Source organism: Salmo salar, chromosome ssa10, assembly GCF_905237065.1.
Source record: "Salmo salar chromosome ssa10, Ssal_v3.1, whole genome shotgun sequence".
NCBI lineage: Eukaryota > Metazoa > Chordata > Actinopteri > Salmoniformes > Salmonidae > Salmo > Salmo salar.
In genome coordinates, this window is record NC_059451.1 from 74,795,900 (window position 1) to 74,808,238 (window position 12,339).

The window sequence follows — 12,339 nt, forward strand, 5'->3', positions numbered from 1 at the left end:
GGATTGTGGTGATTTCCACGTGTAGCAGAGAAATATCAACAAATGGGGGCACTGACTGACCGCTGTCAGTGTTACCAGCTAGCATGCTAACCTTAGCCAGCTCATGAAAGTTATGTGAGCACCATTTCAGTTGTGACAGGCAGACTAGCTCAATAAGTGAAATGTATCAATTATGGTAATTTGCTGTTAAATGGGGAGGTGCAAAAACATTCGTTTTTCACATTTTTAATTTGCTCCATGGCAAGGTGGCCAAGTGTAGGGTCGTCACTAGTTAACACAGCCATAAAGCCTGTCTATTTCTACATTTTATTTTCTTTAAAATCAGATTTTAAACTGAATTCTCATATTAACCTTAACCACACTGCTAACCTTAGCCTAACCATAACCTTAAAGACCAAAAGGTTCATTTTCTTTTTGTTTTCATGAATTTGTACAACGTAGCCCAATTTGGACTTTTTTATTTAGTGGAAACCCAAGTTTAGGCTACAAAGAAAAGCTGTTTGGCCCTCAGACAACTCGCAAATAGGAATATTAGGTAGGTAATGTTTAATTAAAACCCAGCCCTGAAATGAAACGTAGGCTGGAAGTAATTTGCATGTCATCTCCATAGGAAAAGACACCTAAGACTCACGGAAACATCTGAAGTCGCACATTTGGTTCTGGCACTTCAAGGCCAAATATATCACACACTGACTAAAACTATGACTTATTGACTTACACCGTTGTGCAACATCATGGGTAAGCTCTGGCCATAGTCTTTCAGCTCAAATGTGTATTTCTACTTGTGTGGGTGTTTTTAAGACCCAACAAGATTCATCTTCAATAGTCAAAACCATCATGTATAAACACCTGGGATTGTGTTGCCAGCGGTTAACTGCAGTTTCGTTTTGGGACGAGGTTTGGAGTCTGTCAGGCCAAACACATCCCTGATGGTCACCCTCTTCTCACAGCCAGGAAGTGGCTGAAACATGGAGCTGTGATTGGGTGAGCCACTGATCTCGACGTCAGGGTAGCTGATTTTCATAGACTGGAATTTTCCCCTTGGTACTTTCTCTGAAAAATATGTATGGTGTAAACATGCATGTTTTTCTTTTGGTTTGTTTAATCATCAGTTTTGCGTTATTCTGCTTTTCCAATATACAGTTATTTTCAACAAGCCCAGAAGCAAGATGTGCATAAAGAAACACACATTTTTAGCTGAGTATACTCAATACCTGGTTGCCTGTGCTGTGGCTCTGGATGGCTTCTCCTCCAGTACCTCCAGGCAGGTCGGCCGTGTTCTGGCCCCAGCTTGTCCAGGGGAGAGGGCCCTGTGCTGGCCAATGGGCTGACAGACCTTTCCCCTATGGCCCCTGCTTCCTCATCACCCGACAGGGATGAAGAGGATGAAGATGATGTCTCATGTTTGACCTCTTTAGTTTCCTTGAGCTCTCCCAACTGGAGGTCCACCTTCTTCTCTAGCTCTGCCCTGTCTTGCCGCTTTTTCCTCTCTAGCCCCTCCCTCTCTCTCAGGCCATGCACATGAGTAGGCGGAACTCTCAGTGGCCACCATGGCTGCATGATTGGACAATGGCATGGTCCACCTGCTGATGGACAGCACTGTGTTCCAGTGCAGTACAGATAGGGAGCCCACATGGTGCTTTGGACGTGGAGCAAATTGTCATTGCAGCATGGCGGCAGAGGAATTTGCTGGAGCTCCCTGACGATCCGCTCATGGTGAGATGCAGGGATCCACACAGCTAGATCCCCAGGCACCTGCATCAGCCTACCATTCCACAGCAGCACCTGGAGCCCCTTCCCACTCTCTACTGCAAGGGCAAATACAGACCTCAGCTTAGAGTGCAACGTATAATATAGTGCCACACACTGGTCTTCTATGCAGCCTCTACTTTGAGCATTACTGATCTGAAAGGGGTGAAACATCTGTCATAGTTCTCATATCCAGAGTCATGACTCTTTCACAGCGGGAGACAATGTAATAGTCAACCCTTCTGATCAAACCGCACCTTACCTGTCACTGAATCTCGTGTCTCCATTCCGGAGACCACTCTCCCCGGACCGTATCTCCTCAGGTCAGGTTCCCACGGGGACAACACTGCATCCCCAGGGACCAGACAGTGTGTGTGGGCCTGAGTGTGGTTCAGCATGTCTGGAGAGCAGACTAGCTGCTGTTGCTGGGACATCCTCATAGCGTGACCGTCTCCCCCTTCGGGTCTCCTCGTCCCCGGCCTGTCAAACTCAACCACGTACACTCCTCTTCGACCCTGGGGGACAGAAGAAAATACATTTTTGCTCACGGCATGGCATCGGGAGGCAAGGAACCAAGCTCAATGAAGCATTGACACATACAGTATATTCACTGGTAGGCTAAAGATAGAAACCCAACATCTTACATAAGCCTCTCATGGTGTTTGGTGCTTTCATTTTTGAATGATATTGTGCTTAGGTGATATGATAATATATTCAAAATCCTTTAAAAGATGACATGCATGAAGGGATATCTGCTTGTTACCTGGACTAGCTGCGTTACAGTGCCCAAGTAGTAAAGGCCATCCAGCTCCCTCCTGGCCAACACACGGCAGCCTGGGAGAAACTCTGTGCTGCATAGGGACAGGGCCCTCCCTGACAACACACAGCTACTAACTGGACAGAAGGGATTACCAAGCATACACCTGCAGCACAACCACAATAAATATATGTATTTTGCCTCAGTGGGAACCAGACTGCATAGATGTAGCCAATAACATGTCTATCCACATCCTGTACGTAAATGCTTAGATACTGTACATAAATCCTGTCCGTAAATGCTTAGATACTGTACACACAATAGACAAATTGTCCAGAAAGGGTTGATTATTTTGTGGTTATAGCAGTGGTTTACTAGCCTGGGTACCAGTCTGTTTAGCTAATATTCAACTCCTTGTACTCTGTGTGATGTGCCAAAGTGTGTTGAGCATGATGAGTGGAATGTTAGCTAAACAGACTGGTATCCAGGCTAGTGGTTTACAATCCCAGTGTATACAGTGCATTCCGTATGTAGCTGTTTGAAATTTGGTAATCCAGGAGACCAACCTGAGAGGAGATAAGGGCAGTAAAGGCTGCAGTGGAACAACAGAGGTGGACTGACTGCAGGACTTCACTGGAGAACAGGTCGGCACTGAGGACTGGCTCTCTGCAGTGTACAATGGGATCACCTGGAAGCACACACCCAAGACTTTCATCATAACTCTCCCTATTCAATCTTTTTTCTTTTTGTGACTTAAATTTAGAGATTTGGGAATTCACATTCCTTGTTAAATTCAAGCCTTTTTCTGAACCAGCTCACCAGTGTTTGTTATAGATGTAACAGTTGCTAATGTGTTAAAAAATAATAATAATCTGGCTCTACAGATTCATGACCGGCCACAAACAACAGGTACGCTACCAAGACAGCCTCTAAGACTGGCAGGAGCTGGTGGGAGGTGTGTGCTCAAGGAACTCTTCTGGGCCCTCTCATCTTCCTATCAGTCATTGACAGCACAGCACAGATGTCAGCAGTATGTGGAAACACACTATTTGGCCAAAAAGTATGTGGACACCCCTTCAAACTGACAGGTGTATAAAATCGAGCACACAGCCATGCAATCTCCATAGACAAACACTGCCAGTAGAGCTCAGTGATTTTCAACATGGCACCGTCATAGGATGCCACCTTTCCAACAAGTCAGTTCATCAAATTTCTGCCCTGCTCGAGATGCCCCGGTCAACTGTAAGTGCTGTTATTGTGAAGTGGAAACGTCTAGGAGCAACAGCGGATCAGCTGCGAAGTCACACGAGCTCAGAACGGGACTGCCGAGTGCTGAAGCGCATAAAAATAGTCTGTCCTCAGTTGCAACACACTATCGAGTTCCAAACTGCCTCTGGAAGCAACCTCAGCACAATAACTGTTCGTCGGAAGCTTCATGAAATGGGTTTCCGGGCCTCCTGAGTGGTGCAGTGGTATAAGGCACTGCATCGCAGTTGCTAGCTGTGCCACTAGAGATCCTGGTTCAAGTCCAGGCTCTGTCCCAGCAGGCTGCGACCGGGAGAACCATGGGGCGGCACACAATTGGCCCAGCGTCGTCCGGGTTAGGGGAGGGTTTTTCCGGCAGGGATGTCCTTGTCCCATTGCACTCTAGCGACTCCTGTGGCGGGCCGGGCGCATGCACGCTGATACGGTCGCCAGGTGTACAGTGTTTCCTCCGACACATTGGTGTGGCTGGCGTCCGGGTTAAGCGGGCATTGTGTCAAGAAGCAGTGTGGCTTGGCTTGGTTGAGTCGTGTTTCGGAGGACGCATGGCTCTCGACCTTCGCCTCTCCCAAGTCCGTACCGGAGTTGCAGCGATGAGACAAGACTAACTACCAATTGGATACCACGAAATTGGGGAGAAAAAGAGGTAAAAGTATTTTTAAAAAAGGTTTCCATGGGCAAGCAGCCGCACACAAGCCTAAGATCACCATGCACAATGCCAAGCATTGGCTGGAGTGGTGTAAAGCTCGCCGCCATTGGACTCTAGAGCAGAGGACACGCGTTCTCTGGAGTGTTGAATCACGCTTCACTATCTGGCAGTCCTATGGAAGAATCTGGGTTTGGAGGATGCCAGGCGAACGCTACCTGCCCGATTGCATAGTGCCATCTTAATGCTACAGCATACAATGACATTCTAGACGATTCTGTGCTTCCAACTTCATGGCAACAGTTTGGGGAAGGCCCTTTTCTGTTTCAGCATGACAATGCCCGTTCTGTATGGACCTCGCACAAAGCGAGGTCCATACAGAAATGTTTTGTCGAGATCGGCCTGCACAGAGCCCAGAGCCCTGACCTCAACCCCATCTGCGAGCCACGCCGACTGCGAGCCACACCTAATCGCCCAACATCAGTGCCAGACCTCAGTAATGCTCTTGTGGCTGAATGGAAGCAAGTCCCCCGCAGCAATGTTCCAACATCTAGTGGAAAGCCTACCCAGAAGAGTGGAGGCTGTTATTGCAGCAAAGGGGGGACCAACTCCGTACTAATGCCCATGATTTTGGAATGAAATGTTCGACAAGCAGGTGTCCACATACCTTTGGTCATGTATTGTATGTTGATGATCTAAATCTGAGCCACTCCATGTACAACAGGAAACATCAGCACACCACAGCAGGCTCTTAACAACTTCGACACATGGGTTCAAGCAAGCAGAATGTCACTGAACCCTGTCAAGTGCAAGGTCCTATCAATAACCTTCACAAGAAATCCACCCAGTCCCGTGCCCTTTCCGGATTGAGGGCCAGAATCTCAAAGTGCTGTTAAGACTTTATGGGTAATAGTACAAAAGGACTTATAATGGGGCGAGCAGGTTGCTACTACGGTCATCAAGAGCAATAAAAAAAAAGTATCCTTCCGCCTCATAAAGGTTCCATGTGTTACAGGAAGACCTTGTGAGCATTTACACTGGCTACAGTACTTATGCCCCACCCTGGAGTGTGCCGCTCCCGCTTGGCACAGCTCACTGACCCAGGCCCAGTCTGATAACCTGGAGCATATTCAGAAGAGCGCATGCCACTACAGTATCCTGCACTACTCCGGCTTAATTAGAGAAGGACACCGACTTCGCTGTCAGCCTCCTAAAATCTCAATTCAGAGACTGGCTACCCCCTGACTGAAACACAGTGACAGGCAGGAACACCCGCAGCCAAAACCAACTGACTATACCAGAGTCTAGAACTGAACACTACATGAGGTCACCAAACCCATATTTCTGCTCATTAATGAATGAGTCTCTTTAAGACCGCAGGACATTTATAATAAACATTTTTTAACTAGTATTTTATTTATTTATTTGCTCTTATCGATTAATATTTTGTATGCTCATGGATTCAAATGTGTATTGACTGCTATATGAGTGTAATAATAACGAACTTGGCTACTGTCTGAAATCACACTGACACAATGAAATCTGGTGGAGGTGACCTTCCTTCTACTAACCCCGACAATGACTAATTAATCAAGTAAGTGCTCAATGATGAGCAGTGGACACTCAAATTCATTAAGACTCAATCACTGTAAATGAATCACCAACTCTCATGGTCCCCCACCTGCTCTAATGCCCCATCCATCCCGACTGGGAGAACATAACAGCTCCCTCTTGTGGCGTGAGTCAGACACTGCATGAAGTCCTGAGTCCTGCCGTCCAGAGAGTTGCTGCTGCTGGGGTTATATAGCGACAGGTGGAACACATGGACTGGCCTCTCCCCTGCCATGGTTGACAGGGCCCGGAGGAGTTCCTCTGGGTGGTCAGGGAGACCGGTGGTGACAAGGTGGACGGTATGGCAGGCTGGGTCGCTGAAGGCTGTACTCAGGGCAGCCAGGAGGTCCCTACCTGGACTGGAGCTGAGGGAGTGAATCCAGGATAGAGCCTCGTAGACAGTGTCTGGAGCACAGGGCACCATGTGCTCAGACCAACGGGTTACCTAGGGTTGGGCAACATGGGACAACAATGGTAAAACCCAGGAAGGAATGTAAGGTGTTCATAATGCGTCAAAATGCTGAGCAAAATGTGACAAACCATTAGCCATACGCCAGGGTTGGGAAAAAGGTATTTTACTACAACTAGGTACTGAACCACTGCATTATCTTCCCTAAACACTCCTCACATGTAAAACACTCACATAGGCATACTAGTCACCACTAGCCGGCCTCCGCCCAGTACCCTGCCCTGAACTTAGTCACTGTCACTAGCCGGCAACCACCTGGTACTCTACACTGCATCTTAGAGACTGCTGCCCTATGTACATTTGAAGTCGGAAGTTTACATACACTTAGGTTGGAGTCACTAAAACTTTTTTTTCAACCACTCCACAAATTTCTTGTTAACAAACTATAGTTTTGGCAAGTCGGTTTGGACATCTACTTTGTGCATTACACAAGTAATTTTTTCAACAATTGTTTACAGACAGATTATTTCACTTATAATTAACTGTATCACAATTCCAGTAGGTCAGAAGTTTACATACACTAAGTTGACTGTGCCTTTAAACAGATTGGAAAATTCCAGAAAATGATGTCATGGCTTTAGAAGCGTCTGATAGGCTAATTGACATCGTTTGAGTCAATTGGAGGTCTACCTGTGGATGTATTTCAAGGCCTACCTTCAAACTCAAGCTCAGTGCCTCTTTGCTTGACATCATGGGAAAATCAAAAGAAATCAGCCAAGACCTCAGGAAAAAATTGTCGACCTCCAAGTCTGGTTCATCCTTGGGAGCAATTTCCAAATGCCTGAAGGTACCACGTTCATCTGTACAAACAATAGTACGCAAGTACAATACCGCTCAGGAAGGAGATGCATTCTGTCTCCTAGAGATTAACGTACTTTAGTGCGAAAAGTGCAAATCAATCCCAGAACAACAGCATAGGACCTTGTGAAGATACTGGAGGAAATGGGTACAAAAGTATCTATATCCACAGTAGAATGAGTCCTATATCGACATAACCTGAAAGGCCGCTCAGAAAGGAAGGAGCCACTGCTCCAAAACCGCCATAAAAAAATCCAGACTACGGTTTGCAACTGCACATGGGGACAAAGATTGTACTTTTTGGAGAAATGTCCTCTGGTCTGATGAAACAAAAATATAACTGTTTGGTCATAATGACCATCATTATGTTTGGAGGAAAAAGGGGGAGGCTTGCAAGCCAAAGAATCACCATCCCAACCGTGAAGCACGGAGGTGGCAGCATCATGTTGTGGGGGTGCTTTGCTGCATGAGGCACTGGTGCACTTCACAAAATAGATGGCATCATGAGGCAGGAAAATTATGTGCATATATTGCAGCAACATCTCAAGACATCAGTCAGGAAGTTAAAGCTTGGTCGCAAATGGGTCTTCCAAATGGACAATGACCCCAAGCATACTTCCAAAGTTGTGGCAAAATTGCTTAAGGACAACAAAGTCAAGGTATTGCAGTGGCTATCACAAAGCCCTGATCTCAATCCTATAGAAAATTTGTGGGCAGAACTGAAAAAGCGTGTGCGAGCAAGGAGGCCTACAAACCTGACTCAGTTACACTAGCTCTGTCAGGAGGAATGGGCCAAAATTCACCCAACTTATTGCGGGAAGCTTGTGGAAGGCTACCCAAAACAATTTAAAGGCAATGGTACCAAATACTAATTGAGTGTATGTAAACTTCTGACACACTGGGAATGTGATGAAAGAAATAAAAGCTGAAATAAATCATTCTCTCTACTATTATTCTGACATTTCACATTCTTAAAATAAAGTGGTGATCCTAACTGACCTAAGACAATTTTTACTTGGATTAAATGTCAGGAATTGTGAAAAACTGAGTTTAAATGTATTTGGCTAAGGTGTATGTAACCTTCCGACTTCAACTGTACATAGTCATTGAACACTGGTCACTTTAATAATGTTTACATACTGTTTTACCAACTTTATATGTATATACTGTGTTCTAGTCATAGAACTACTGCTGTACACACCTTTTCTATTCATGTACTGTCTACACACACCATCATATACATATTTATATTCCGGACTCTGACATTGCTCATTCTGATATTCCTTAGTTTCTTTATTTTTGAGATTTGTGTGTATTGTTTAGTATTATTGCACTGTTGGAGCTAGAAACATAAGTATTTTGCTGCACCTGCAATAACATCTTCAAAATATGTGTACGCGACCAATAACATTTGATTTGATGATATTGCTTACAGCATTAACATTGTGAGTTGTACAGTACCTTGTATGAGAAGCCTATGATATTGAAGAGCGAGTCTCTGAGGGACGCCTTGTTCAGCAGGGTCTGGATGAGCAGGCGCTTCACTGACCCCAGAGCAGTGCTCATGTCCTCTGAGGTGTCCAATACAAAGGACACATTCCTGTACCTCAGGCCCAGGAACAATGGAAGGAGCCTGCTGTGAGGCTCACCAGTTGACTGCGAGACAGACACCATCCTTGCCCAAGATGTCAAAGTATTAGTGAAGTAGAGGAAAAACAAAATACCTATTGAAATGTCTCATATTAGGCCTACATGTTGTGTATACTGTATCCTCAGTGTATAAGAGACCTGTAAACCAAGATCTGTAAACTAACAACGAAAGGAATAAATGAAGAGCTCCCACCTAAAACAATTCTGCAGTGACAGGGATGTTTTCCATATATGATTTAAAATATATATATTTAATTGAGGCAGAAATTAATTATACTTTCATTGTTATACGTTTAGGTGTTTAATAGTATCAAATGATAGGCTACTGTACCTCTGTGAATCCCCGAGAGTGTTCCTGCCTGTCTCTAGTCTGCAGATAGCCTCTAAACTCCATTGTTTACTTGAGTTACCATGGAGAGGTCTGGGTGAATGTTATCGTGGCCTCTTTGGGCTGCATAAGTGTCAATCAACTAGTGAAAGCTGAGTAGTCTGGTCTCAGATCTAGTGCTGCATAGCCAACTCCTAGGGTCTTTGTCACACGAACAAACATACGAGTTGCCTATACAGCACAAACAGATCTAGGATCAGGCTAAAAGCGATGAGATGATAGCGTTATATAACACAGACGTTACAACTTGGTTGCTTAGTCTTAAATTCAACATATGGCAAATATGTTGTGTCTCTGTGAAAAGGAAGCCCTGAGAGATTTGACTGGCCTGTGTTTGTCTTTGAGGATTGTGCTATCAAAGTAAAATACAGCCTTTATTGGCTTCATGTTAGGAGCCCCTGGATACTTCTTGGTCCCCCACCGACTCTTCTTGGGCACTTCAATTACGTGAAATGACCTTTAATTACTTTCTTAACTCACTTAGATTGACATTTCATGAGCATGGCTGCCAATGTTGAGTGTGTTTGATGTGTTAGATGTAGCACTCTAACGACGTCGCATCCATTTTAGAAAATGAGACCTTGTGTCAAATAAAAATATTACAAAAATAGAAAAAACATGAGTTCATCAGCTTTTATTTCTAAGTGCTGCCTTATTGCTACATACAAGTGATAAGAGACAGTGTACAGTAACTGTAACGTAATGACAGAATAAATAACTTCCACTTGGATTTCTTCACATTTGATTGTGTTACAAAGTGGGATTCAAATTGATTTATTTATCATTTCTTGCCAACAATCGACACAAAATTGTCTGCAATGTCAAAGTGGAAGAATGAATTGATATAGTCGTTGCATAAGTATTCAGCCACTTTGTTTAGGCAAGCCTAAATTAGTTCAGGAGTCAAATTTGGCTGAACAAATCACATAAATTACATGGACTCACTTAGTGTGAAATAATAGGGGTTGACATGATTTTTGAATGACTAACCCTTCCTCTGTCCCCCATACATACATCTGTAAGCTCCCTCATTCAAGTATTGAATTTCAAGTACAGACTACAAATACCAGGGAGCTATTTGAAAGCCTCATGAAGAAGGGCAGTGATTGGTAGATGGGTGAAAATAACAAATCAGACATTTCTTATCTTTTTAAGCATGGTCAAGTTAATTATTATGCTGTGGATTATATATTAAACCACCCAAACGCATTAAAGATACTGTCGTCCTTCTGAACTGAGCTGCAGGACAGTGATTTTAAAACAGCTACAGAGTTCAATGTCTGTAATGGTAGAAAACTGAGGATGGATCAAGAATATTGTAGTGACGCCGCAATAATGACCTAAATGACAATGAACACAAGGACAAATCGACATTGGAGTTGCTTATCAAGAAGACAGCGAATGTTCCTGAGTGGCCAAGTTACAGTTTTGACTTAAATCTGCTTAAAAATCAATGGCAAGACTTGAAAATTGCTGTCTGACCATGATCCCCAACATCTAGACAGAGCTTAAAAATGTATTTTTATAAAAATTGGCAAATATTCCACAATCCAGGTGTGCAAAGCTCTTATAGACTTACCCAAAAAGAATCACAGCTGTAACCGACACCAAATGTGTTTCTAAGGGACAGATCTAAATGTAAAGTGGGGGAGGGGCTGGTCCAACTCAAGGTGTCATAAAAGAAAATGCACCCCCCTCCCCAAAGTTACAAATATTTTCACATGACCCTCCCCTAGTACTGTAAAATAAATGGAACACCCTCCCCCTCATAGTATTAACTCAAAATAATGTTTACGACCACATATAATAACTGTAGCGACCCTGTGTTTATAAACCGGGATGTTGACTTTGCCACTTCAGCATGCTTTTGGGGTACAGTCAATACTATGCAGGACTAAGGGCCATAAGGTTTAGGGTTCACCGGCCACCACAAAAGAGCTCACTCTCCCTGCCTGTTTCATTACACTACGATCAGAGCAGGCTGCAGACAATGATGAGCTAGAGGGAAATCTGATATTTATAATTATATAAAATATATGCCTCTCTACCTTGTAGGCTTAACCAGTATCAAAGGCTTGGCTTGACAATCTCTAATGGTCATTACACTTTTTGGTGTTTTGTAATAGATTTCTCTTTGTCGATGACACAACAGTTGTCACGCCCTGATCTGTTGCACCTGTCCTTGTGATTGTCTCCACCCTCCTCCAGGTGTCGCCCATCTTCCCCATTATCCCCTCTGTATTTATACCTGTGTTCTCTGTGACCAGTTTGTCTTGTTTGTCAAGTCAACCAGCGTTTTTGTGTCTCAGCGACTGATTTTCCAAGTCTCTCTTTTTCCTCACCCTCCTGGTTTTGACCCTTGCCTTGCCTGGCCTGACTCTGAGCCCGCCTGCCTGATCACTCTGCCTGACCTGTACCCCAACCTCTGGATTTTTTACCTCTGTCTACCCTGACCCTGCTTGCCGTCTGGTACCGTTGCCCCACCTCTGGTTAACTGACCCCTGCCTGCCTTGACCTGTCTATTGCCTGCCCCTGTTGTATTATTAACCTCTCCAATTTAAAATTGACTTTGAGTGTCCCTGTGTAAGAATTTCAACGTCAGAAGTAAAGACAACACTTCTAATTGTCAGACTCAATCTCACAGGCACAAACATGACTTGAGTCACATTACTCCGGTAACATGAACACATTTTTGGGGTAATCTGTAATATTTTGGTTAAGACTCAGGTCCCGAAAAATGAAATTAAACAATTATACCACATTACTTCTTACTAGTAATACATTTGTTTTGGAAACATTACAAAGTATGCTCATTAGTTTTTTTTGTGTGTGTTTTGTTGGTGTAATTTTAGCACACAAAAAATGTCTGGTAGATTTTTACATTTGTAACATATCATACGATTGTAAAGTATTGTACGTTTGCAAATTTGTAACATACTATACAAAACGGATGATGGACATGCAAAAATGAATACAAACTAAATGGAGAGCTCGGATTTACCTACAGA

General features: G+C 44.0%; 1 protein-coding gene across 1 annotated transcript; it reads right to left on the reverse strand.

Annotated features, from left to right (window-relative positions):
* Positions 1 to 442: 442 nt before the first annotated feature.
* On the reverse strand, positions 443 to 9,458 carry cssa10h11orf16 (chromosome ssa10 C11orf16 homolog). Its single transcript, XM_014124670.2, has 8 exons — positions 9,275 to 9,458; positions 8,755 to 8,968; positions 6,097 to 6,471; positions 3,073 to 3,194; positions 2,513 to 2,672; positions 2,012 to 2,264; positions 1,215 to 1,808; positions 443 to 1,053 (listed from the first exon to the last, which is right to left on the reverse strand). The coding sequence occupies exons 2-8, from the start codon at positions 8,965 to 8,967 to the stop codon at positions 836 to 838; spliced, it is 1,935 nt and encodes a 644-aa protein (XP_013980145.1). The 5' UTR covers position 8,968; positions 9,275 to 9,458; the 3' UTR covers positions 443 to 835.
* Between the last annotated feature and the right edge of the window lie 2,881 nt (positions 9,459 to 12,339).

Bases quoted from the DNA above. Each gene is read 5' to 3' on its own strand.
- cssa10h11orf16 (XM_014124670.2), bottom strand. From the start codon at position 8,967: ATGGTGTCTGTCTCGCAGTCAACTGGTGAGCCTCACAGCAGGCTCCTT. The intron at 6,472-8,754 runs GTACTGTACAAC...GCCCAACCCTAG, and splicing joins TCATAGGCTTCTCATACAAG to GTAACCCGTTGGTCTGAGCA. The intron at 2,265-2,512 runs GTAACAAGCAGA...TCTGTCCCCCAG, and splicing joins CTGTAACGCAGCTAGTCCAG to GGTCGAAGAGGAGTGTACGT.